Below are 27,391 nucleotides of genomic sequence, written 5' to 3'. Positions count from 1 at the left end.
TCAGGCTGGGTGGGGGTCCAGTACCCAGGTCCTCTCTGAAAGCCCACAACTCCCTCAGCGTTGCTTCAGGTGGTAAGTCACCCCTCATGATTACGGACCTCTCCATGGTCCTCACAAAGGAGCGATGGGTCTCTAATGTGCATGGTGGAATGGGGGGGGAGGGGGACGGACAAAGAAGTCCCAGTGCTGCTACCAGACCAAGGACGTGCTGCTTGGTTAACTCACGTCTCACCTCAATCCTACCTTCTAACACATTTTCCTTGGGGAAACTGAGGCTGGGGGAAAATACCAGTGATCCAGGGTCCTGCGGCGGGACGCTGAGGTGCAAACACAAGTATCTTCAAACCCGCATCGCTGGTCCTGAACTCGGCTGCCTGTCACTTTCATCATCATACCGGCCACTGGCAGTTGGGCTCCTCAAGCCAGCCAGGCCTTAGTCTAGGTATTTCCCGAAGCTATTTCCCAGCAGCCCGGTGAGATGGGTCTTGTTGCTATCACACCCACACCACAGATGCGGTGACAGAGGCACCAAGAGAAGGAACTGGCCCAAGTTACGTCAGGAGAGGGAGCCAGATCTGACGGGAGGCACCCCACCCCCACCCCAGTTCTGCCTAATATGAGAGGAAGAAGGAGGTGGAGGGACAGTGAAGTGAATCTGACGCCTGCCCCTGCCAACCTCAGAGGAGGGTCTCCCAGGGCCCACTCCAGCTTTCCTGAACACGCTCCCAGACACACACGCACACACACACAGACACACACACCCCTCCCCTGTGGCTCTAGTTCAATGTTTTACAGGCCTAATGAGTGTTGACAAGTTTAATGAGTTTGTTTTAAAGAGGGGAGGGGGAACCTGGTCGAGTTGAGATTTCCGAGTCAAATGAATTAGTGGAGGCCTCCAGACTCCGGCTGACAGGCCTGGAAACCCTCCCGTGGACTGCTGCCTCAAGCCAGGGACCCAGCTCCCATTGAGGGGAGCTGGGCTCCACGCCAGACACTGGGGGCTCCCAGGAGCCTCTGAGGTACCCTCGGGAGTTGGGGTCCCAGCCCAAGCCTATCTCATCCCACGGCCCCTTCCCCAACAGCCCACCCCTGATGCACCCCCTTCTACTGAATTATCCTCCCCCCCTGGGTCCCCAATGAGAAATTTGATTCAAACCCAGTTTGGCACTTGTTTGCATATTGATTGCGCGGTAATTAAGTGGCTTCATCTGTGGAGGGGACCACCACCTGCATGTCTAAGCTCCCCAGTCATGGGCTGGGACTGGACGAAGCCCTCATCTGACCGTGGAAACTGGAATCCAGGGAGACTGGCTCCTGGCTGCTACAGGGGGTGATACCGTCTTCATTTCAAATAATGGTTTTTGTTTTGTTTTTGTTTCTTTGCGCACTGAGATGAATCAGGAAGGGGCTTGCACAAACCTGACCAGTCCAATGAAACAGCAGTTAAAATGGAATTCTAATAAAACGAAGGCACGCATCAGCACTGTGGCCACTGGAAACACATGCACAGCCAGGCCGGCTCTCCGGCCCTGCCTCTGACTGGCCCTGCCAGGGGGAAGGGTAGGAGGGGGTGGGGGGGTCTGTCTCCCCATCTGAAGCCTGGCAGACTGGACTCAAACTCCATCTGCAACTGTGGACAAGTGACTTCACCTGGCTGAGCCTCAGTTCCGGCATCTGTAAAATGGGATTAAAAAGGCCTGTGCTGATCTTAGGGTGGTGGGCTTCAAGTCCTCCGTAATCCCAAAGTGCTCTCCAGAGCTGCCCCCAGCTGAATCAAGTTCCTCTTTAATTATTAGTCTGCACACTAGTGCAGACACACCACCATTTCCTCATCCCATATTCTGGGGTTATTTTTTCCTCCAGCAGTTTGGAAATCACAGGAAGTGTTCAGATGGCCTCTGAGCAGGTGAGTGGTGAGACAGGTTGCAGCCCTTGCTGGGAGCCCGGGCCCTCCCCCCCCCCAAGCACCCCCTCTTCTCCTGTGATTACTTACTGAATATTTCCCCCAGGGGGTGCCCCTCCCCTCCTGTAACTTTCCCCTAATCTCCGGTTGGACTTGGGAGAAACGTTCTTTCTAATGAGAATTTCTGTAGACTCTGTTGTCCCCCTCCAGCTGGGAGCTTGGAGTTGGGAGGAGCAGGAAGGGACAGGCAGACAGGGAGGGGGTGCGTCACTCCGAGACACAGGACAGACCCTGCGAGCGCCCCTGGACAGGACTGCTGGGCCCGCTCAGTGATTTCTCCACTTCCTAGGTCTCGCCATTGTTCCTGGCTGCAGCCAGCTGCGGGCGTTAATCTTTGGCGTATTTGCAATCCCAGGAAAGAAAAGGCCGCATGCGACAGGGCTGAGCCCAGGAGGGGGGTGGCCGCCAGGGAACGGGCTGAAGCCTAGACGCCAGAATGAGGAGGGGGCAGGCATGTGATCACACACACGTCCGCCAGGCCCCAGACCAAAGCGGCGGCTCTGCGCACGGGCATTGACAGCTTTTGTTGTCTCCTGAACCTTTCCTGGGGAGCAGGGGAGAGGCTGGGTTCTGAACACAGTCGGTTTCCCATCGTGGCTCAGCCGTTTACTGGCTAGGTGACTTGGGACAGACCACTCTGACCTTCTAAGCCTCAGTTTTCGGTCCCAAGGGGAGCAGATGCCCCTAGACCACCGAGTGTAGAGGGGTCCTGCCCACACGTCAGCCCGTGCCAGGCTGCCAGCCGCTGGCCGGCTCCTCCAGCAATACCAGGGACCATCCACCCCAGCACCAACTACTTCCCTTGAGGGTCCTCAGGGCTCTGGACATTGGGCACGGCACCCTCAGGGCTATCACTCACGAAGTCATACCCACCCACCCCAACAACCAAAACTAAAACCTCCCCCCAGTCTAACCAGGACCAGCTCCACTTCCTAACTCCCAGCAGGGCCCATCAGTCACAAAAGGTACACAGCATAGTTGCAACAATAAAATAACATATGAAAGAACACACGTGCTGCCCCTCAGCACACTCCCCCCATCATGTCCTAACATTTCCGTCCTGACACCCTAAGGCTGACCTGACCCACCAGACTTCTCAGTTCATAATCCCAAATGCAAGTCAAAAATGTAGGCCGGCAGCCCACGAAAGAAACAAGTCGGCAAACCCCACTGATGAATCTTTTGATAAAGACAACCCCTGTCTAGAGGCAGGGACCTCACTCTCCAGGGACACAGGACACTGTGAATTCGTGGAGGGCATCGCAAAGGCAAGGGCCTGCAAAACAGCAGGAAGAGTTTGTGGTCCCTGGATTCAGTGACTGGCTCTGCTATGGGCTGGCTGTGTGACTCTTGGAAACTAAGCGAACCTCTCTGAGCTCTGCCTTTACCTGGCCTCATCTCCTTGTGCCCCGGTTTCTGAACGTTCTAGAATCAACAATTTAATAATCCCTCCTTCTAGGCAGAAGATTTCATGAATGCACTCCTATAATGTGCTTAAACTAGTGTTTGGCACGAAGGTCTCAGGGAGTTACTCTCTGAAGTAGGTCTGCAATGAATGACTGTCTCTCCCCATTCACACAGGTCTCAGGTCTTCCTCCAGGCAGACCTCCCTGATAACCACTTCATGTTCCTTCCCTGGTCAGTCAGCCACTTTTTATCATGACTCTGTTGTATCTTCTCTGAACTCTGTCTACCTTCTAAAATATTTTCTGATCTGTGGGCCTGCTTACTATTTTTCTTCCCAAGGCCCATAAGCTCCATGAAACCAACTCAGAGCTGGACTCCTGGACTCCTGTCCACTGGCAGTGTCTGGCCCATAGCAGGTTTTATGGGGGAGGGAGGTAGTTGTCATCCCGCTTCCCTGGAACACTGGGGAGGGGGAGGGGAAGACAGTGGAGGATGCAGGGGGAGGGGCCCTCCCTTCCGACAACTGACAACTACAAGGGACACAGCCCATGGGAATGTGACTCCCTATTGCTGGTCCAGCATTTCTGCCGCCTGCCAGGGATTCTCTTGCTGCCAGTGAGCCTTGATGGGCTTACCTGGGTGTTAATCCTCCAACAATCCCCCCCTGGCCTGACCCGGGAGCCAGTCTCCATTCTTGTCCTGGGTCTAATTAAGAGCCTGAAATGCCACTTCCCCTTTCAAACCCTGCTGTTTTCCTGGGAGGCGAGGCAGGTAAAGCCCAGCCTGCTGCTTTGAAGCAGAGGAGGCCGGAAACCCAGGCAGGTGCAAAGAGGGAGGGGGAAGCACTGGGGGGGCCGGGGGAGGAGGGGGCGATCGGAGGGGTCCTCTGCTGGCCCCTCAGACAGGGCAAACACCTGCAAATCCCCTAACTCGGGATGCTTAACCTTTTAGGGAACCCAGAAAAAAGCCAAGGAAGGACCCTCCCCAGGGGTCCTTAGAAATACAACTGCAAATTTGATTCTGGGGCATCGTGGTCACCCCGAGAGACTGTACAGGCCCCAGTTAAGTTGCTATGATGCCACTTTTAAAGTGATGTCTGTATCTAGAGAGATGGGTGGACAGATCTAAACAAATCAATCTAGACAGCGCTACTACCCAACTCAAGATGCTCTGCCAAAGGAGAAGAATCCTTGGTTTTTTATGTTGTTTATATAAAATTTATGTTATTTGCAATATTCTATATTGTTTGTTCGGCATATAAAGGTATATAGCCTAAATACTTTTTTCTGATTTGAAATTTTGCAAGCATAAATTACAGGACAAAAATTTCAAAAAGCTTTTCGTCAAAATATGTGCATATGTACTTAGAGCTCTTGACAAAATAATATGCATCTGGCCCCAGAAATTCTTAGTGGAGAAACTTTTACAGATCACCTAGTCCGCACAAGGTAACTTCTCGCCTTGTAGCCCATATATTACCCCCACACCTTCTCGGTGCCTTTATGCACCTGAACACATCTGCTCCCACTGTATCCCCCTCCCATCGGATGGATGAGAAAACTGGTCACTAGACTTACCCAGCAGCAACCCCCAAGGGCACTTTCCTCCAAGGTCCACATGGAAAGTGCCCAGATGCGCTCTGTAAGAGCACCAGGGTGGCTGCGACAGATCTTTCTGCCCTGCAGGATCAGGGCCCTGTCCACCCCCCACTTTCTACACCAAGTCCTCCTTCTAGAACCATGCCAGGATGGCCCTGCAATCTGATCTAATTCTCTTAATGGAGCACAGAGAGGGTAGCGGTTTCCCCTGGTTACACAGCAAATTGTGCAGGGTCTCAAGAAGGAGATCCAGAGTCTAGAGACCAGCCAAGCTTTTTTCTCAAAGACCTCCCAGCCAGGAGAGAAAGTTCACTAATCAGGGGAATGGAAGAGGCGGAGGAATCATTTGTTACCAGATAAGCAATATCAGCTTATCTCTGAAGACCAATAACCACTGCCCAGGGGCTCTGATTCCCAATGTAAACAGAGCTTCACCCTCCTCCCCTCCTCCAGAGCAGCCTGGATAGAAGGTGGTCCCTGCGCTCCCTGGACAAAGCCTGACCTCACCAGCTTCCTCTAGCAGTGGGCTTTGACTTCCCCAGTTTGAAGCCCAGAACACAGGCCTCTAAGGGCCTCCCTGCTGCACCAGCCTGGATGGACCCGATTTGAAAACCACTCATCTGATTATGTCTTGACATTGTTTAAAGGGACAGGACCAGAGAAATCAAGAGGCTCATCCAGAGTGGCAGAGCAGTCAGAACAAGAGCCAGGGGGCAGCTGACAGGGATCTCAGCTCCAAGCCCACCACAGCATGTAGCTCTCCTGATTGTCACTTTTCCTTGCTGCTGAAAGGACCCTTCCTAGGAAGATGACAAGCTTGTAGCATTTATCAAGTTCCAGATCCCAGTTGGCATGCATGGGTGCTGGGAGTGTGTGTGTGTGTGGAGGGGTTTGAGCTGAGGGTCTGAAGTTCATGAAGACCTCGGGAGGTGTGAGGGGCCACAGTTGCCCAGATGAGGCCAGACGAACAACAGGATGGGTGTCCTCAGATTTACTAGGGTGAAGGCCTCATGTGCTACCGACCGTACTAGGAGAGACCCTCTCCTCTCCCTACTTTCTTGAGCACCATGCCTCAGTTTCCCCTGTTGAAATGGAACTGAAAAGCATGTTACCATATTAAACACAAAGAATGATGTGCAACAGAGGCGGGAAACACCCTCTTTCCCAAGCTCTCACCTCATCCCCTTCAAATTCTGGGAAGGAGACGTCAACAGGCTTTACTTGCACCTCCCCTGCAGACGGGTGACCTTCCCTCCCCAGAACTCAATCGCGGCACACCCTCCGGCCTCAGCTTTTCCATCTGTAAAATGACCACATGGCCTCTGAGGCCTGTTCAAATCCTACTCCAACCTTTTGGGATCTCAGAAGAATCCCAAAGTCCCTAAACTGACCAAGGAGACAGCCACCTCCTGGCATGCTGGGGTGGGAGGAGTCTGGGCACAGTCACCCTCTCCCTGCTGTCCCCCTCAGGGGACTGTTCATCTGACCTAATTCTATCTCCTCCTGCTTGCTCTCCTGCTTCTGGTCTCACCAGACCTTCCAGTACTTTCTCTGCTCAGTCCATCTCTCTGCTGCAGAAATCCACTCCTCAGTTTCCCACCGCCCTTGGAATAAGTCCTAGCTCAGCCTGGAGGGGTCCATGACCTGGATCTAATGGTGTCACCCCCAACACCAACCACTCAAAGTAGTGGCTTAGTAAAAAGTTACAGATGAACAGCTGAAAAGCCACCAGGCTTCAAAGTACTTCCAAGCTGTCTGGGTTAAGGGCCCAGAGTGACTCGAAATTTCAAGGGAGTGGGGAACAAGGCAGCTATAGCTGGGAGGATATGCAACTGGGGGTCAGTCTGGCAGGGTGGGGAGCCAGTATCACCACCCCCTAGCAACATCTGGAGTCACCAAATAGTGCTATCTGGCTGTCACAACCCCCCAGCCTCTACCTGGGAGGGGGCGAGCTCACCAGGAGGTGAAAGTCCCCTGCTCTGCCCCCCCCCCCACCCCCCGCACAGTTTGAAGAGTGTTGCGCCCCAAGAACCAGCTCTGTGTATTTCTACCTTCTTCCCATGGCTTCCTGCTGCAGGTGGCATTACCCACAGTGCAGCTGGATAAGGAAGGACACTCATTCGTGCCAGGCTGCACATCTGCCCTGCCCTGTCCTCACCCCCCATAGGCAGTGTAGAGTCACACCCGCTTTGCTTCAAGGCCCTCACACTTCTCAAGTCACCCCAGTCGGCTCTGGGTGGAAAGAGGCTTTGCAGTAAAAGAGGAGGTGGAAGGGAATGGAGGGTGGTATGAATGCAGCCTCCCACTCACTTGATCCATCCTAGAATTACATGTGCCCGCTGGTCTCTCAGATATCACCCACCAGGCTCACTTTGCAGCTGGGGACACCGGGGCTTCGGGGACATGGCCCGACATTACCCCAGACTTGCTGGATCCGAGGACCTCGAGCTTCAGCCTCACCCACTCCCTGCGCCCCTGCAATGCGCACCGGCATCAGGACCTCCTCAGAGCGCCTGGGAGGAGTCTGTGTGGCCAGAGTGAGGACCACAGACCCACAGGTGGCCACATGGGTGGGGAGTCCCAAGCCCCAGGCTCACAGAGAAGGAAGTCCTGGGCCGTCCTATTTGCAGGCCACATTCGTCTGCTTCAATGGGGGCACCCTTCCCCTTTGCCCCAAGCTCCGTCCCAGCAAGAGTCGGGGCTCTGGGCCTCAAGGTGGCAGGGGGCGTGTGGGACAGCGGGCAGTGGGCCTCGGTGCCCTGCCCCCTCCGCGGGCCGGCGGGGGCAGCTGACTTAGTAGCCGCTCAGCGGAGCTGCGCTCCCCGGGCCTGGCTTCCCGAGCCCGGAGCAGGGGTTTTGTTGTGGGGTTTGGGCGTCCTGTTTTGTTCTGACTCCCCGCCCCTTCCCGCGCAGGACGGCCCCTCCCGCCCCTCCCCTCCCCCCTCCTCCCCTCCCTTCCCCTCCCCCTCCCGGCTCCCAGCGTGCCCGCTCTTGACTTCATCCACTAAGTCAATAGCCCGGGCGCGGGCGGGCCGCTCCCGCCGCCCCGCGCCGCCCCCCGGTTTTCTTCTCGGGATAATGGGGGCTCTTTGTGGCCTAATCAGCCTCCTGAGGGGCCGGGAGGCCGGGAGCGCTTCCCCCGCGGCCGTCGGTGAAAATGAAAGCGGGATTAGGCCGGGCCTCGGCCCACACCGTAGTAAAGCGCCACCAGGCATTCGCCCCTTCAAAGCCCCTTTCGGGGGCTTGGTTACTTTATTTCTAAAGTTGTTTGTATTTCTAAAGTGGCCATTGAGGCGCGAGCGGGGACTGCGCCGAGGGGGTGGGGGGAGAGGGGAGGCGGCGGGAGGAGGAGACACTCCCGGCCTCTCGGGGCCGCCTGGGGCTGCCGACAGGTCTCGAGGACTGCGCAGCCCTTCCTGCCTCCGCCCCAGAGGTAGCCAAGGGTTCTTAGCCCCACTCGCCGGACAGGGAAACTGAGGCTCGCTGCTGTAAAGCTCAACGCGAGAAGACGGACTCCCGGGCCTCCAGGCTACTCTGAAGCTGGAAGGGGGAAAGGGCTGTGGAGGTGGGGTGGGGGGCAAATGGGAGCATTTACAGACGCTTCACGGGGGTACAGAGCTCCCCGCTAAACCTCTTAACGCGCACAGGCCAGTCAAAGCCCAGCCTGAACACCGTCTAATCTACCGCCCCCACCACCACGTTCCCAAGAGAGGGACGTTCAGCACCACCTATTAAATTCCGGAGCCCCCTTTCTTGGGGTGCACGCTCACCAACCCCCGTGAGTCCCAGAAATGGCAGTGCAGCAACTCAGATTCTTTTCAATCTGAATGGGGGAGTTTCCAAAAGGGCCTCCCCTATCTGAACCCCTGCTCCCAAACACGACAACTTGTTTCTTCTGTAAGGTTTTTAGTTCCTGGGAAGGTTGAGCTTTCTCTCAGAGAGTCCAGGGGAGCAGAAGACAGCAAAGAGGAGGGAGACAGAGAGAGGGAGGAGGGAGTGTGGGCAGTGAGGGTGGAGAGGGCTGGAAAGTGCCAGGTTCCAGCGCTCCAGGCCCTGCAGTGTAACCAACCCAGGGGTGTCTTCTCCCCCACACCCCTTCCAGGAGCAGGAAGGGACAGGGGATGAGGGCTCTTCACCAGGCTTTTCCTGGGCACCAGTCCTCCCCAGAGAAAGCTCTTAGGGCTCTTCTTGACCTCTGCCAACCCCAGAGTTACTTTGGAAACTACCTCGAGCTTGACCCTGATTTTCTTGTCTGGTGCAGACTTCTAGGAGACATTTCCAGGCAGGGGGGGGGCTGGGTCCAGGAGCCACCCCCTCGACCCCAAATGTGATAACACACCACCCAAACACACTTATAGCCCACTAAACAATCTTGGCTAGAACACGCCCTCTCGGCACCCTCCTCAGTCTCCTATAAAGCCCCTTCTGAACCCCAATCCAAACCTCTAACTGTGCCTCTCCACCTGTCACCCGCCTAGACACTGAGCGGCCCCTCAGAATAGCTGCTCTGCTCAGTCTGGGTCCCACAAAAGGACCCTAGGAAAGTTCAGGGTGAAGTTTCCCAACTTACAGCCCACGCCCCACCCCACCCCTTCTTCTGTCGGGTCTGGGGTCCTCTTTGATCTTTGAGCTTTTTTTCTTATTATTTTTCCGGCAGCTCGGGCAAAGAACGAAGCTAAAGCAAGTGGCGCTGAGTCTCCAGTGTCTCACAACCCTGTTGCTTCTCCCTCCTTCGCCTGGAAGCCACCGCCCTCCAGGTCCCGGGAACTCCAGGACTCAGGTCAGCCTGGCTCCACACACATCCTGCTCCTGAGGCTGTGTTCACCACAGAGCTGCACACAAACACACGACCCCCCCCACACACACACACAACCAACATTCACAAACACCCAGCCCAGGTACGCGGCACCCACGAGCAGCACCGAAACAGAGCATGGCTTGTGCGTTTGTGGCTTGTGCGTTTGCGGTCTCAACCGCCTGGCTCGGCACACCAGGACGGCTGGGATCCAAGTCTCCCTGTCCCTTTAAGCGTAACACCTGGCAGATAGAAAGTGCTCAACCCATTTTTAAAATGTGAATGAAGATGTTCCATCCAGAGGAAATTGTTTTTCTTTCTCTTTTGGGAACGACAGAAGCAGAGCACAACATGGGTTTATCTCTGCACTTAAATCCTCAGGATGGATCTTTCCAATAACAAAATTGAGGAAGGGGACTGCTCCGCCTGGTTCCCTAAGAGGGGGGAAGCAGCAGAGGTCAGACTCGGGGCAGGCCCTCACCACCCCTTCCCGGCTCCTGCTCCTGGGATACAGGAGTGACCCGGAGGGAACCAGAGGGGCAGTTCCAAATGGAGTGTGCCCACTCCAAGCCCAGAGACCCCTGCAAAATTCTGTCTGAGGCAACCTGTGTGAATAGCCAAGGTTTTTTTGGTTTTACCCAGTTCTTAAAGGGATCTTCTGGAGGAAAAGAATCTTTGACTTAATCCAGTTTTTTTGAAGATTTATTTATTTATGCATATAAGAACTTGGGTTCAGGCCAGAGATGCAGGGGGCGAGAGGACTCCCCAGAAACAGAGTGGGGCGCAGAACAGGCAGATATACTGAAATACACTGCTGAGGGGAGCAGTGCGCAAAACAGGAGTTCTGCTAAGCCCAGTGGATCAAGTGAACTCGAGCTGCAGGGGCTGCGGATAGCTTCATAGTGCTGAAACGGAGACCTTTGCACCACCGGGAGGCCCAATTCTCTGGTTTTTCAAGAGAAAAAAACTGATACCCAGAGACCAAGGAAGTTGCTCAAGATTATACTGCTAGGGAGCTGGGAACAAGATGGACCCCAGAATCCTTACTCCTGGTCCACCCACTGCAGGCACCCTGGATATCACAGGCCTTGCCCAAGAGCTGGGTTCAAAAGCAGATGGGAGATCTGGACATCGAAGGGGGGATCCCAACCCTCAGCACTGGGACGGGTGGGTTCGAACTGAGCACAGAGCAGCGTGAGGGCTTCAGCTCAGCCAGTGCATCAACTCTCCTTACTCACCCTGGGGGCTGCTGCGAGGAAAGTAAGAGCCATGAGGATAGTGACCGGCAGTGCCCCCACCTTCCCAAAGCTGAGAACTTAGGAGGGGCGCCTCAGCGCAAGGCGGTGTGAGCCTCACTCCTCGGCAGTGAAACCCCAACTGGTCTGTTCATTGAGCGTCTCAAGGAATAAGCCCCTCTGCCCATCACTTCCAGTCCAGGCTGGGCCGGGAGCGACTTCCGGCCAGCCCCAGAGCCCCGGGTCCCCTAGGAAGCCTGGCCCCCCGCCCGGGGTCGGCCTCCTTGGGGCCAGCTCGCTCGCCTCTAATTAAGCGGCAGGATCTCAGCGAGCCGCCGGGCCGCGCTGTAATATGATGAACCGCCTTTGTGCCAGTGTCAGGAAAAGCACTTCTGATAAGGGGAAGCCGCGGAGGATCAAAAGGACGACAGCGGCTCGCCCGCCTCCCGCCGCCCGGCTTTGCGCTCGGCCTCTCCGCCCGCGCTCTCCCGCGGGCAGTCTCGAGGTCCCGCCGCCTCTCCTGATCCGCCCGACCCGGCCGGTCTTTTGGTGACTGCGCGGCCGCTCTTTGTCTCTTCCTGCTGCTCGGCGCCTCCCTCGGGCCTCTGCGCTTTTCTCCGCGTCCTCCAGCGCTCCAAGCAGGTTCTCTTCTCCCTCCACGTCTCACCCTGAATTTTCTCCAGCCTGTGGGCTTTCTGTGCTGAAGCTCTCCTCCTTTCTGACTCTCTCCTCCCACCGCTGAAGCTCCGCGGCTCCCAGACCCCTGCCTATTCTTTTCTGGGGCTCCACCAGGGCTCAGGCCAGTGCACCCCCAGGGCCCAGGCGATCAAGTCTCAGAAAGTGTATTAAGCTGACCAAAGTCGCTAGAACTCAAGCTGGTCTCTACCCACCGGGCTTGTAGAGCCCCAGGACTCATGGCAATCCACCTCAGCCACCCGCCAACAGAGAGGACCAAAGCCCGCACCTAAGAGGCCAGGGACACCCCGTTTGGAGCTGGACCTGAGTGGGTCCCAGCTCCCTGCCCCCTTCCCGAGGCAGCAATGCCAGGGGTCCTTTCTCTGCCCCCACCCCCCAAGTTCCGAGTGCAGCCAACTGGCTCCGGCACTCCCTTCCTACACCCCTTCCTTTGGCCCTCACCTCCCCTTTGCCCTGGACACCATCTCTTCCTCGTCCAGGCTCCTCCCCTTCTCTTACCGCTGCCCCCCCCCTTCCCAGCCCTCTCCCCCCACCCCCCAACACAGACACACTTTGTTTGAAGTTTTGTAGAGATCTATCTACTAATGGCGAAGTTTCCCCCTTAGGTCACCGTTCTGCCTTGATTTGATTTGGGAAGGCGAGTTCCCTCCCTCCCCACGCCCGACCCCAGCCGGGGCCAACTGCCCCTGCACAGGTCAGAAAGCCTGACCCCATTTCCACCTTTTCCTCTTTCAGCCAGAGTTGGGGGGAGGGGGGAGGAGGGAAGTCACTGGACAGCAGAAAGGAAGGGGAGATCCAACCTTCCAATCCCCTCTCCTTCCCATCCTCAACTGGGTTTCCTAATTACTGCTTTAGTCTGGTGGGACAGGGACAAAAGCTATTTTTCTGGAATTCCTGGAATGTACTCCCCCTTAGTCTTGGCCTTCAAGGCCTCAAAGCCCCTGAAGAAATTTCCCTTTGGGGTTTCTTTTCTGCACTCTTTATAGGATGAAGGATTCCTTTCACCGGCCAGTCTCATCTGGGGTGTGAGTTCTGTCGGGCTTTAGATATGAGCTGCCAGGCCAGAGCAGGGGTCTCATAGGTACATTTCGTGTTTATAGCCTTAGCTGCTCATTAGCTTTACTGATGAGGGTAAATAGGAACTCCAAAGAGGCAACCTGGAGGGAAATCTCATTAGCTCAGAGCCATCTCCCTGTCCGAAGAAAAATATGGTTTTATCTAATATTAACATAACATAGTATGCGACAACTATCATTTTCAGAAAGACGGTCTTTTTTTAAAAAAGGCTAATAAATCATCTTACTGCTTTAAGGCGACCGTTATATGTGCTTTAAAATCCTTCCATGTAAATTCCACTGAAAAATTTGGAAAGCTGTGAAGGGGGGGGAGAAGGGAGGGGGGAGGTTAATCCGGGTTTAACGCGGCGATGCAGTCTTAGGACCGGGGTTAGCCTGATTGCGTTATCTCTTCCCAACATTTGAGACGCCCATATTTCACCCAGCCAAATAGCTCCGAGAGCAGTGCAGATGGTTGCCTGGTCGCGCCTCAGGAAAATGTGTTATTAATATCTAAATAACTTCCCAATACTGTCTGGTAAATCTCCCCTCCACCATTCCGAATGATGAATTCGTTTGAAGTCTCCCCCAGTCTCATCTTTTCAGTGTCTCTCTCTTCTCTCTTCTTCTTAGCCAGGCTTATTTCAAACCGGTAAATATCTAATTCCTTTCACGGCTGTACCGCGCATACAAGTCTTTTAGGTACAAACGCCTGGAAACAGCCGGTGTGTGGCAGAGCGCCCCGGGCTGAACACAAACCCGCACGCCCTCCCAGCGGGGCACCCCACCCTGTTGAGAAATGCCTGAGTCGGAACCTCAAACCCGAGGTCAAATCCTCTCCCGGGTCCCGGGGGAGTCCCAAAGGCACCCGCCCCCCCAAACACAGCTCTTCCGCGGCTCCCGTCCCCCCAACCCCACCCCGGCCCTCCAAAGGCTTCCCTCTCTCTGGGGCGGATAATTACCCGCCGCTCGCCTGTTCTCCCTTGTTTAAAGTTTGTTTTCTAAATGTCTTCTATTAGATTATGTTCGTTCATTCCCCCTCCAACCTTATCTCCTTCTGTCTCTTCTCTCCTTGCCCGTCACACTCAATTTAGGCACGAGTTTATCTGGCAAACAGTTTGCCGACTTTGTTTATTTACTGCGCGTTCTGGGGCTGCGAGCAAGCGAGCGCCCGTGTTTGCCTTTGTAATAGTTATCTCATTGTTGTTCTTCGTTAGTCTCAACTCCCTCCTCCCCCTCTCTTCACCGGTTGGGGGGGATGGAGGGAAGAAAGGGGGAGTCTTGTCAGCCCTGCGTGGGCTCGCCCCTTGCCAGCAACCCCCTCCGCCTGGAGAGCCCCCCCAGCCCACAGCCTCTCCCGCTCACCCCATCCCCCAGCACCCCAGCGCCTCAGTCTTTCTCTGGCCCCCACCCTCTTCCCCCTGGTCTCAGGGAATATCCTCCACCGAGCACTGCCTAAAGCCGAGGAATTGCCTGACACCCTCCCATCTTCCTCCGAGCCCCCATTATGCGAAGCTGATCCCACTCTGAACAGCCTCAAATCCCGCCTGGACTCTGTTTGATTAGATTGCCAACCCGGGGTAATCCTTTGATTTGGTGGAGTGTCAATTACCTTTCTCTAAACACACATTTACAGAGGAGGGAACTTGTTGGTTTAAATCCATGCAGATTGTTTCATGATAAATGGACTATCTGGGTCCCCTCCCTCACTCCCTCTTCCGCGGTCCCTCTCCCTCTGTGCCCCCTCCAGGTCCCCTTTCCCCTTCTCGCCCATTGGGCAAACAATGCCCCTTCCAGGTGTGAAGCTGGGAAAAAAAAAAAAAACCGGAGCAGGCTGAGGGGAGACTTGCCCCCCTTCCCCTATTCATTCGCTCCCCCGGAGCCTAATTAAATTTGGCAGGTCCTTGTACACACAATCAAAACAGCTTCCTCTAGTGTAGCAAACGACCGAAAACCGCATTAGCAGCTATTGCTGCTGCCAAATTAAATTGTTTCCCACCTCCTTTTACAAGTGTCTAAAACCGACACTTAGGGCTCTCCCCTCCTTTCCGATCCTTCACTCTCCATACCGGTGAGTGTGTGGCGTTAAAACTAAAGTAAGGAAAATGCAGAGAGAAACATCTGCCTCACACTTCAAGTACTCTTTCAGAGAGGGGAGTCAGAAATGTTCTGATGAACTTTGACACCAGCACCCCCACCTAGGAAAACGCACTTTAGTCCTTCTTTTCAGCCTTGAGATGTCTCTTGTTTTGTATTAATCGTGATCCCGCTGGGCTTTCTCCCCTGAAAACCAACAGGGTTTCCCAACCTGACCTGGGCAGTTTTAGCCTCAGTTTGTGTACTGGTGTTATTGTTTATTGCTGTTAATGTCATTTCATTATTGCTTATTTCTTCATACTCATGTCCTCCGCTCCCACAAAGGAATGGTCTGACTCTTTGCAAGCCCCTATCAAATTTCCCACAAAAGTCTCCAAGGGCTGGACTCGTACTGGGAAAATCTTTTCCTTTCTCCATTTCTTCTTAAATCCTCTCCCAATTGGGTTCCTGGCCTGTCTCACCCTGATCCTCAGAGAAGGGGTGAGAAGAGGAGAGTCCTAGTAGATCGAGGGAGGGGAACGCTCCCTTTCCTTTTCCAGGTGAGCAAAGCGCAAAATCAGTCCCTATCAGCAGCCGTCTGAGAGTTCTCACCACTAACAATCCTAATAACTCAGTCTTAACAAGGATAAGAGCAAAGAAAAAAAAATAGTATATGAACAGCCTCATGAATATCAGCCCAAGGGGAGCAGGAGTGAGCTGTTCGGAGATGAAAGTGCACAGAAATAAAAGCTCAATTTAATCTGCTTTAAAACCCTTCAACTTAACGTTTGTGCTTCAAACTCTGAGAGTGAGGACTGATTGCGGATAAATAGTTTCTTACCATGCCTGGAAGCTATTACACCCCTCTGCAACACAGTTTCCTATTCAGCATTCCCAGTTTTCATTACCAGCTCTAATAAGTCTTAACATTATTAAACGCCAAGCGGACGATAGGAAAAAACGGACTCAGGGAGGAATCTCTCTTTAGTGCTTAAAGAGGAGAGCTCTTAAACCCGTCTTCAGCGGCACCCCGCCACGACGGGGCAGCCCAGGAGAAAGCAGCTGTCAAGAGCAAGATGCCAAAACAAAGTTCATGGGTGTGCACCCTTGCCCCTGCCATGCCTCCATGGCACCTCTTGCCTCCTGGCCAACGGAGGTGGCTGTTGAATGGTCTTTTCACCCATAACTTGGGCTTGGGAAAGAGATGAGAAGCTCCAAGGGGTAGGTTTGTGGAGGTTGACATACCCTGACCAGCCTAGTGCTCACACGTGTCCAAACGGGCAGAAAACCCCTCTTCCCCGCTGCCCATCCACAGCTGCTGACAGTCACACAGGAGCAGAATCCAGCCCACGACACTCTGATGCAAAGGCCGTGGCGGTCTCAGAGACAGCCGAGACATGCTCTCCACCATCTAGCTCGGAGCCATCGAGCCATCGTGTCCAGCTGTCACTCAAAAGCCAGGGGGGTTTTCCGGACACCAGACCCACCGCTCTCAGTTCTCTCCTTCACCTCTCTCCAGACTCAGGGGCTGTGCTCTCAGCCTCCTCTTCTGGAACCGCTGGCCCCTCATTAAACCCCTCCTGGCTCCGCTACAGGAAAACCTCTGTTCAGCGAAGGGAAGTCGGGAAGTCCACAGTGAGCTGATCCTGGAGCCAGCACCAGCCTGGAAGTCCCTGAACATCCCTGAATCCGTGGGGTCCCAAGCCACGCAGATCTTTGCTGTCATAATCTTTCTCTGAAGAAATTTACCTGCAGACTTCCTCCCCGACTGAAACAGACCCACCTGACATTCACATGTGTACCCAGATTCTCCCCAAATGAAACCAACTTCTTCGCTTCTCCAGGGCTACCTCTCACAGAAGGTTTGGCTAGGAGAGGGGATTCAAATGCTATGTCCCTTCATCCTGGGCCCCCGCCCAAGGAGTCCAACTAAGTTGCTTTCCAAAAAGAGCTGGAACAAGGCTGGGTCCCCCCACAGGGGTCTCAGGTCTCTGAAGGGGGGGGGACTTGGCAGAAGGGAGGTGAGGCCCTCCAGCCCCACAGCAGGGTGCCAGGCACAGCTCGCTCCCTCTCTCCTTTCTTCCCTCACCCTATTGTCCCAGTTGGGCCTGGGCTCTTCTGGGAGCCCTGAATTTCTATAGCCCGCCCTTCCCCAGCTCCTGGCAGTTCTCACAAGGGGTTGCCCCAGCCCCTACCCCACCCCACCCCACCAAGCCTGTGGGGGCAGGGCTTTGCTGGAAGTTGTCTTTGCAAGTGGGCTTTGTCTGTGAAGTTCACCTTCAAGGTTGGGAGAGTATTGCAAACTGGAGAGACTTGGTGGAGGGGTACAAGGAAAGAAGGGAGAGCAGAGCCCACAGAATCCTCTGGAAGGAATCAACAAAACATGCTCTTTACAGGTTTCCTGGGCCAGGCCCTCTCCTCTCTCCTCCCAACTGCCCTTTTGCTGGTTTGTGAGGCTGCTGACCTTTCTGCCAGTTGCCTGCCTGCACTGTCTGGGGGCTCATTTCTTTCCTGGGGTCAGTCTTTGTGACTTCTGCATCTTCCATTTCCTTTCCTGCCCACAGCCACACTTACTGCTCTCAAAGACAACTTGAGGAGTGGTGGGGGACAATAAAAACTTTGCCTTCTGAAACTTCCCTGGCAATAAACAAAAATGAAACCCTCTTTCCCTTATAAGCAGGCACTTAAAAGATATCGACTTCCCCAGCGGGTGGGGAGAAGGAGCTCCGGGTGCTGGACTCACGTCCACCACTACCTGCTGCCCTGTGGAAAATGGGCACAGGCCAAATAGAGCCTAATCTACCCCCCCTCCCCCCAAATCCGCAGACATCTGGGAACTTGATGTCAACTCTTGTTTCCTCTGGCCGCACAGCAGAAGGGGAAAGCATCTTAACAGTCACCCTCCGCACCCCAGCCTGCACCGTCGGGGCTCCAGCCCTGGCAAGGCACGACTGGGAATTACATGGCTGCCCACGCGGTCCTCGCTAATTTTTATTGATTGCAGCGGTCAGTCAACTGTCAGGCGGGGTTTCAAGGGACCGTTTAGAAAGCATGTGCGGGTCTGGTTAACAAATTCATTTAGGGAGCCGCCGGCCGGCTCCTCCTTCCTCGCACCCCTCCCCCACCGCCTCCTTGCCCAGCTTTTATACATAATAGACGCCGGGACTAGACGCCAAAAGCCGCCATCCCGCTCGCGTGCGCCGGGGTCCTCGTCGGACTAGGCGCTCCGGGACACACAAGCAGCCTGCGCCCGGCTCCGCGGCGTTCAGGAGGCACCGGCTGCGCGCCCAGCCTAAGCCCGGGGGCGGAGGGCGGCGCACCGAGGGCGCCCTGATGCCCCAGGACCTGCAAGTTCTCCCGCTAAAGTTCTGTTCGCCAGTCTGGGCGGCGGCGGCGGCGGCGGCTGAAGCGACGCGCTGGCTGGGCACACACTGGCACAGCGAGCCCCCAGCCCCGGGGAGGTCCCTACCTTTGTCGCCCAGAATGCCGTCGATGCTGTGTTTGGCTTTCTTCTCGCCATCGTCCTCCTTCTTGTCTGCTTCATCCTCCTCCTCTTTCTTCCCGAACTTGATTCTGAGCACGCGGCTAATCGAACTCACTAAACCTCAGAAATTCAAAGGCAAAAAAGAGCGAGTATAAGCTGTTGGGGCAGGGGATGCGGGGAGCCCAGAGAGAAGGTCGGGCTGCCCCTTCCCCTTTACTCACTGCGAGGGTATTCCCCACTGCCCTGGAACCCCCTCGTTTAAGTTCTCACACCTGGGAGGCCGCGTGCACCTGGGGCACCCACATGTGGCTAGACTGTGTTAGGGGCCCCTCTAGAGCACCCTTGCACTCGCGGGGGTCTCTCACCATCGCTCACCCTGCATGCCCGCTGCCCCAGCTGCCCGAGGACCCTCCAGCCGCTGCCGGGCAGGCGCCATCCACACTCAGGCTGGTGCCAGCCCTGCCCGCCTGGACACTCAGGTACACACACAGGTCACCTGCCCTCTCAAGGGCTTGTGGTCCAGGCCTCCGCCGGTGGGACTGCTGGAGACTGGCAGCAACAGACCAGAAATGAGGTCTTGGAGAAGAGGGTCCAGGAGCCCAGGGAGATCCACTGTCCTAGGACACACCTCTCTCTCTAGGCCACTTCTCTGGGCTGGCTCCCGGCTCTGCTCGCTCAGCCTTACAGAAAAGCCTCTAGCTCCTTCCCCTCCCTCTTTTTCTCCTTCCCTCCTTCCTTCCTGCCTCCTTTCTCTTCCTCTCTCCTTTCCCAACTCTCTTCTTTCCTATGTCCATCTTCCTTTCGATTTTAATTCCCTTTGTACCCCACTCTCTCAGGGCTCTGGTTCCCTTCCCTCCTGCCTTCCGTCTGAGTTGTCCACCCATCCCTGACCTCTCTCCCTCCCGAGACCTGCAGGAGCCTGCAGCCCAGGCCGGCCGCCTGGGGCTCAGCTGCCTTCTCACCTGAGGGCACGGTGCTGCGGTCACAGTGCCCGTCCTTGAGCAGGCGGTCTCGGATCTCCCAGCTGAACATGCCAGGGTTCTCTCTCTTGTACTCCTCGATCTTCTTCTCCACGTCCGGAGTGGCCACCTGCTTCAGGTGGAGGTGGGAGAGGAGGAGTGGAAAGATGGGGTGGGGGGAAGAGGGAGAGCCTTTTAATATCGACCTCCCAAGAGTCCCAAGCCAGGCCTGGGGCCCTGGTCACCTTACCCTTCTGAGATGGGGCTTATTTTTTTCCAGAAGCCTGCTCTTGACCCCCACCCAGAAAAGCTTCCTTGCAGAGGGTGGTAGGAAGCTGATAAGTAATAAAACCATAACTTAACTACACCCCTCTTGTCAGTCAAGAAGGAAGGTTTTCCCAGGTCTGGGATGGAGGTGGGGGCAGGGGTGCGGGGCACCGTAGGGACAACTAGGGGTGACTCATGGCCTCAAAGTCCTGGGCACGCCGGACCTCAGTCATCCCCATCTCTGGGAAATTCAAGTCGTGGGTGTGGGCTATGGAGGGGTTCAGGACACTGTCCTGCTACTTTTCCCATAGGAAGCTTATGCCACCCCCATGCTACCGGATTAGGTATCTGGTCACCAGAGGGGTCAGAGCCCCAACCTTGGGAAGATGCACTGGCAGCTCTGAGGCAAAGACACTCACTCTGGGCTTGCTGCCACCGATGGCCCCAGGCCGGATAGACCCCGTCTCTTGGTAGCGACAGAGAATCTTGGAGACGCAGCCGTGGGAGACCCGTAGCTGGCGGGAGATGACGCAGGGCCGGATGCCGTGGTGGGCCATCTCCACGATCTTGTGGCGGATGTGGTTAGGCAGGGGTCGCCCATTGATGAAGACCCCACCGAGTTGATTGACCCGGCCTTGGCCAAGGGGGGTGGACACTAGAGGAGGGAGGGAAATAAGGGGAGAGAGAGGCACTGGGTGAAGATGGGGAGGAGACACCCGCGCAGTGCTTGACTCAGGTTTGTTTGAGCCCCAGACCAGGACCATCTGTGTTCTCACTTTCAGAGCTGGGAAGTTCAGAGGTTGGGGAGACACTCTCAGGAAGCCACAGGAAGTTCCTCCAGAGGTGGAGAGAGTCCCCAAAGATACTGTATGCCCCTATACCCGGGGAGTGAGGACACACCTGGGGGGTCTGAATCCCTCTGAGAACGGGAGGGAGAATTAGGGGTGAGAAGGTAGAGCCGTGAGGCTGGTGGAGCCTGGAGACCCAGGAGTCTGGGCTACAGGTCTGCTGGCCTCTATGAGCGGATGACCGGAGACGTGCCCCACTGGCCAATCCATACCCTAAGAGGGTCAATATCCATCTTATTGGGGTTCAGTAGGGGGGGCTGATCCCTAGCATTTACAGCCCCAGCTTTGGGTGGCAGAACTGTCCTGCCCATGAAAAAAAAAAAAAAAAGACCTAACAGCCAGCACAGCTGAGGGGCCAATGACCTGATGTGGTCGGCAGCAGACTCTGGGGTCTCTAATTTTCCCTCCAGGGACTCCTCTTGCTTTCACCCCCTCTCAAAGTTCTAATTTCGTTTGGGGGCAATTTGGGGACACGGGCTATTGTTGGTGAGCTTCTAAATCAAATGCCCGCTTCCTCTGAGATATCCATGAATGCTCCCTGCGGGCTCTTGGAGGCTGGTACACAGATGGGCCAGAGTCCCCAGTGTGGGCGACTTTGGGGACCCGGAAGCCAGGCACCCCGGTGCGTGCTGGGGGAGGCAGCATGCCTGGGAAGCCTTAATGCAAAGTCTACACAATTTTCTCACAGACGGCTGGGGGACACCGGCGCATTAATCCAGCCTCGATCCCCCCAATTTGGGGACTCAGCGGCTGCGGAGATCTGGCAGATTAGAACGATTTCACAGCCCCCCGAGTGGAGGGAGCTGACAGGATAATTGGAAAGGAGGAGGCGAGAAGAGGCTCTGGCCGCGGAGCCGCTCCCACCGCCTCCTCCCTCTCTCTGCCGGTCCCCCCACCACTCTTTGTAAAAGTAGGTGTCTGAAGCCACCCTCGGATTTAATCAGAAATCGTGCGTCGCCAAGTCAGAGTCACTCGGTCTCCGTGGCGGGATATACCATTAGCGCTTGAGAGCTCTCGAGCGCCCAACTTTATATTCAAGAGCCTCTTTAGCGACCGGCACTCGGCTCTCCTCAGTATTCTCCGTCATGTTGGGCAAATATTGTTCTAATCCGCTGCGCCTCCTCGGCCGCCTGTTTTACTTGCATTCGCTACGGGAGAGTGCTGCGGCAAATCCCCGGGCTTGCGCGCTCTCCCGCCTGCGTGGCTGCTCGGGCGCACTTGATCACGGAACCACTCTCTCCGCCGCTGTCTAATTCAGGGACCCGCGCCGTCTCGCTGCCAGAGGGACCCCCACCTCTCTCCCCCCCCAGATCGCTGGCTGCCTGTCTGCCCATCCCCTCTCTGCCTTCTCTCCTCTTCCTCACGCACCAGGGACTCATTTGATTCCAAGAAGAGTAATTACAAAAATAATAAAAGTCGCACCTATCTCTGCCCTATGACACCCTGAACTACCTGTCCAGAAGCTGAGCTGTCCCTTAGCGGACAAGGTAAAGGTCATCCTTTGGCTTCAAAACAAAACAAAAACGTAGGACAGGGTTTTGGGGTGCGCTCCCAGCCCTTTCTCCAGCGGGGCACCGGCGGCCCAGTCCTCTCTGCTCACCGGGTGCTGGGTAGACAGGGAGGACACTACAAAATGAACACTGTTCCCTAGTCTGGACACTGAGGTGCCCCTCGCCGTCTTGAGGTTCTCTCCTGGGAAAATTTCCGGAGTTCAGAAGTGCAAGTTAAAAAGTTTGAGGGAAAAACTTCGTTACTATTTATTATTTCAAAGTAGTTTGTTTCCAGACCAAAAAGCAGGCGTTTCTGAGTGTTACTTTAGGGGAGGCGGATAGCCGTCTAGTTCAGGCGTAGAAAACATCACGCATTTCGAAATAAAAGGGATTGGGCTCTCCGGGGTGCAAAGAGCAATTCAAAACACGAGTAAGAAGCCCGCAGCCCGCGAAGGCAGAGGAGAAAGAATCCCGGGAAAAGTATCCGAAAATAGTGGGGAGAACTGAAATTCACTAGGACCTGAAATTTACTAGGCACCGAAATCGGCCGGAGTTCAGGCCGGCGTAAAGGCCGGAGTCCGCGACCTGTGAAGCTCAGGCCACGGGTCAGCGAAACCCGCGCGAAACCCGACAAGTGTCGGGCCCAGAAACTTCCTGGGTCGGGCGCCCGGTCTGGCCCCAGAAGAAAAGGGGACCCGCTCCGGCTGCCGCCGGCGGCGCCGCCTCCCCCTGGAGATCACTCCCCTCCCGGGACCTCGACTTTCGCGGCCGAGGCGTGGGGGCCAGGCCAGCCCCGGCGCTCTTACCTTCCAGCGGGAATCCCGTGCGGGGGTAGTTCTGCCCCGGAGCGGGCCGCATCATTCTCGGTACGGTGCCGGGAAGCGCCGCCATTCTCGCGCACGCCGGGGACGAATCCAGAGTCGGCAAAAATCGCTTCCCGTCCGCTCCCTTTACCCCTGCTGCGATCTCTTTCTTTCCTTCTCCGTCTCCTCTTTTTTTTTTTTTTTTTAACCTCTTCCTCCTCCCCTCCACACGCACCCCCCACCCCCCACCCCGGGCTGCTTCAGTCTAACGCGTCCAGAAGCTGGGGAGGGGGGTGCGGAGGGGGCGGAGGTTGGGGGCAGGGAAGGTGGCGACGAGGAAGTTCAAACAAACAAACACACCAACCCCAAGTCCGCCTCAGTCCGCTCGGCTCGGCCAGAAGTCGCGCGGGCAGCTGCGCCGGGCCGGACCTGGGAGGCGAGGCCGGGCGGTGGAGCGGGGCTGGGGGGACTCGGCCCGAGTCGGGGCCCCCAGCCTGGGCCTGGCGAGGGACGCGCGCTCGCGCTCCGGGCCAAAGTTTCTGAGCCGGGAGGCTGCGGAGTGGATTTCTTTTTCCTATTTATTTATATATTTACTCTCTCGCTCTCGCCGGCCCGCCTCCCCACGCCGGCTCTCCCGACCGCGCTGCCGCTCCCTCACACTCCCGCGTTCACACCCCTGCACCCCGCCCCCCCCCCGACTTGGGGAGGGAAGAAGGTGCCTCTCGGGTTTCGGGGCTTGAAGGGAGGCGACAGGGGGTGACGGGGCTGGAAAGAAAAGAGGGAGAGCGAAGGGGCCAGCGATCCGCTGGGTAAGTTGTGCAAAAGTGTTCCACGGAGTATGAGGAGGAGGAGGCAGCGAACGAGAGCTGATAGGTTCGGACTTTTCTTTTATTCATGAGCAGAGAAGGGGGCCAGGGCGGAAGGGAGACCAGGACCAATAACGAAAAGAAATCGCCGACGGATTTTTTCTCTTTTCTGATTCCTGGCTCGATCTGGTTTTGGGGGGAGAATTTGAACTGCCCTTAAGACAGGGCGTAGAGCCGGGGAGGGGGCCACCGGAGAGGGTCCACTTGGTCCGAGTGTCCTCCTTTGGCAAGAGGCGGCCCTGCGCGTCCCGGGCGGCCTGCCCCAGCCCCCTGGCAGCCGGCGCTGTGGGAACTGGCTTTCTTTGGGGTCTGCCGCCCTGTGGGCTTCCCCGCGCCCCGGCTCAGCCGCCGCCTTTCGCGAGCTCTGCTCATTTGCACACTGGCATTTTTGCGAGCGGGGGCCCACTGGGCAGCAGCCGGGGAGACTTCAGGAGGGGCTGATGACTTTCTCCGTGAAATTACGTCGCGGTCCCGAGGAGTCCGGTCTTCCCAGGCGGCCCACAGCTCAGAGATGCCCAGACTGGCCTGTGTGCTGGGTGTTAAGGAGACTGTTGCTCCTCCACCTTGCCCTCCTCCAGCCACGTTTAACGCAGTCTCCCCCCCCCCCCACCCGGCTTTCAGGCCTACATCAGGAGCCCTGAGACTGAACAGCAAGTGGGTGCCAAAATCTGGGGGTGGGGAGAGAGGTCTCAGGCCAAGATGGGGTACTATCCTAAACTCACCAATTCTGAGCTCTTGGGGGAGGAGGACGTTTGGAGGGGGTGCCCCAGTGAAATGGGGGGGTTTTCTTGGTTTCGGCCGGCGGCCGGTTCCCCGGGCCTTGTTGCCCGGCGGCCCTGCCTCTGGACTCTGGGTCCTGGGGGCGAAACGCCCTCCCAGCGGGGCAGGACGCCAAGGCTGCGGGCCTTTTGTCCCCCCGGGAAAGATTGTCTCCGGCCAGGGCTGGAGGCGAAATACAATAAAATAAACCCAGCCTTCAAACTGGCTCCCAGCCCGCCCCCTGCCCGCCCTCTCCCCAGTGCTGGGGTCAGCATGGCTTGGCCTGGGGGGTGCTCCTCTAGCGGCCCCAGTGTCCCCCTCCCCTCCCTTGTCCTCACCTGTGACCTTTGCCCCTCTCAGCGTGGGGCAGACTCCCTGCTCCTCCCCAGCCCCCTGCGCTGGTTGGCAGAGCCTTGCTGGGGAGGCCCTGTGGGTGAAAGGATGCTAAGCCCCCACCCTCCCAGGGCCCCGATGGGGGGGGGGCCAAGTAACCTCAGGATCGGAAAGGGGGACCCTAGAGTGCCTTGCCTGAGTTTCCTGCTCCCCTCCTTTCATTGGGGGTGCTACCTCACTATCCCCAAGAGAAACTGAGAGATGAAGTTTCAAGCCATAGCGTGTGTGCGCGTGTGTCTGGGGAAGGCCCTTTGCATGCGGCCTGGGCTGACTTGACTATACATGTATTCGGAGGCCGGAGGCCGTCGGTCCCAGACGTAGGTGTATGCAGTCTGTGGACGCACGTCTGGGTGTGTTCATGCATTTGTCCACTAATTTCCCTGCTGCTTGAAGAGACCTCAAGCACCTTTTCTCCGTTCTTGGGGAGGGAAGGGCCAGTGGTCTGGGTTTATGCCCAGGGCCCGGTGCTTAGGTGAAGGTGGGGTTGCTTGAGCCTCCACAGAGACCTGTGGACCAGTCTGAATAAATTCATGTTTCTAAGTGAGAATCTGTGTTTCTCTTTCCAAGTCTCTTCCATGTTGACTCAGCTTAGCTCTAAGGACCACCCCCCCCCCACTGACCCCCTCCAAGCTGTGAGTGTGTGTTTGGGTCAGTTTCAGGGTGGCAGAGAAAAGACCTCAGAACTTGCCCCCAGTCTGATGCTGGCTGAGGCTGGAAGACTCCAGAATTAGCTGTCCCCTGAAGCCAGCGGGTGAGCACAAAGCTGGACCCCTCCATTCAGCCAGTGAGCACTGAGCACGAAGCTGGGCCCCTCATTCAGCCCATTGCCCAGCTGGAAATTGGGACCCCAGTGGATCTCTGCTGGGGCTGCCTTGCCATAGCATGGACCCTACCTCCTGGGCCAAAGACCCTGAGCAGCAAGGGTCCAACTGCAAGAGAACCCCACTGCCACCCCAGCAGGGTCCCCCCAACCCTCCCTGTTCTGGTGGCTCCAGAGCTGCATTTTGGAAGCTCGGGGATTCCGTGGGTTCCCTCAAGGCAGGCGCAGGGGTGGAGGGGTGTCTTGAAATGAGCGTGGCCGTTCTTGCCTGTTGGAGACCAATTTCACAAATGATTTTTGTAACAATTAAGAAGTGTGGCGGGGTGAAATGGCAATTTCACATCCAGCAGGGGAAAGGGGGGTTCACCTGGGAACTGGGGCGGCTGAAGCTGGAGGGGGGGAGACTTCCCCTCCTCTCAGTTCCCCTTGCTAACCTCCTTGCCCAAACCCACTCCCCATACAGACATTAATCACCTAAGACCTCCGATCTCTGCTGTAAGCGCCCAGGGACCCAGGTCTGCCTTATGTGCTGGGCTGGCCTGAAAAGTTTCCCCTTCGGCCCCTCGCCTTGGTCTCTCTCTGCCTCTTCTGCTTTCCTCCCTCCTCCCTCTCCTGGCTCTCTGGCGTTGATGCTCTGGCAGCCTCAGACTTTGTCTGTCTGTCTGTCTGCCCCACCCCCTCCAGTGTGTTTCCTGGCCGCCTCCGTCTCTGACTTTGTCCCCCTCCAGCTTTTCCTCCTGCCTCTCGCCTTCTCCCCAGCGGGTTTCCTCTCTCACTCTGTTCATCTCCGTCCACCGCCTCCCCCATCTCCATGGTTTCCAGAGGTATGTAGGGGCCTCCCCTGCTCTCCAGCCCGCTCCTCAGTGCTCAACCCCAGAGGACACATTGGTCCAAATGAGGCTGCCGGCCACCTCTGGCTCTGGAGCCTCTGGGAGCTGTCTGGACAGCAGCATCTGGGGTGGGCCCAGCCAGTGCACCCCCTTCCCGTCCCAGTGATCCACCTCTCCCTTCCAGCCTGAGAACCTCCCCTACCTCTTTTTTCTAAGGGCAACAACAGTGCTAATAGGAATTTTCCCTCCCAAGTTCCCAAATTGAGCCCTCCAAATCCAATTAAAAGGGGAAAGACAGACGAAGATCCAAGGGCAGGAGCCAACCCGGACCCCAGCGCCTCGGAAAGGTGCAGTTTTCCTGCTGCTCTGGCTCCAGCTTCCAGCCCTGCTCTGCTGGGACTCGGAGGGGAGGAAGAGTGGGCAAGGTCTCTTTCCTCTCCCCCAAGTGGGCAGGGGCCCCCTCCCCAGCCCAGGGGAGCCGACACCCTTTTTATTTCAGATCCTTGAGCAGGGAGCACTTTTGGAAAGCGATTACCCAATAAATCTTCCTTTAAAGGGTGATAAATCCACCTTGAAAACCAGGGGTTTTGATTTCGGCGGGCCCTTTGCATTTTTTTTCAGAGACTCGGGCCCAAGACTTCGACAAATGGAATTATTCAGTCTTCAAATGTTTGATAATGAGAGAGGAGGGGTGGGCGTGGGGAGAGAAATGGAATATCCGGGAACAAAGGCCCCTCTGGGGACTCACTCCTCTCTCCGGATGCCGATGCCCGATTCCTCAGGGCCTGGGGAAGAGGCACCCTTGAAAAAGAACACCTTTCCCGCTGGCTCCCCCCAAAGAAGTATCACACCCCCTAGAATGTTCTTGAAATATCTGCCCAAACCTGAACAGGGAGGAAAGGGAAACTCAAGTATTTTCTTCCTCGACATTTGTATTTTCCCCAGAAAAAACAAAATCGAGGGCATGGGATTCCTAATCTCAAGATCAACAGGGTCAGCACCATGATGTCACCGACTTCTCCCACCCTGAACCCTGAGCAGGGCTGC

The 27,391-nt window shown here is 56.3% G+C and overlaps 1 protein-coding gene across 2 annotated transcripts in view; it reads right to left on the bottom strand.

Annotated features, from left to right (window-relative positions):
• PAX7 (paired box 7) overlaps positions 1-22,764 on the bottom strand; it is an 84,325-nt gene extending 61,561 nt beyond the window's left edge. The window contains exons 1-4 of one of the 2 annotated variants that reach the window (XM_004678551.1): positions 22,680-22,764; positions 19,955-20,190; positions 19,272-19,401; positions 18,295-18,429 (exon numbers count right to left, since the gene is read on the bottom strand). In XM_004678551.1, the coding sequence (XP_004678608.1) occupies positions 18,295-18,429; positions 19,272-19,401; positions 19,955-20,190; positions 22,680-22,764 (586 nt within the window). The remainder of the gene's footprint in view (positions 1-18,294; positions 18,430-19,271; positions 19,402-19,954; positions 20,191-22,679) is intronic. The other variant, XM_004678552.1, reaches the window with a different exon arrangement.
• Positions 22,765-27,391: the final 4,627 nt, after the last annotated feature.

This window comes from Condylura cristata, unplaced genomic scaffold (genome assembly GCF_000260355.1).
Source record: "Condylura cristata isolate star-nosed mole 26May11 unplaced genomic scaffold, ConCri1.0 scaffold00008, whole genome shotgun sequence".
NCBI classification, from domain to species: Eukaryota; Metazoa; Chordata; class Mammalia; order Eulipotyphla; family Talpidae; genus Condylura; species Condylura cristata.
The sequence above is the reverse complement of the archived record's forward strand: the minus strand, read 5'-3'. Positions and strand labels throughout refer to the sequence as shown.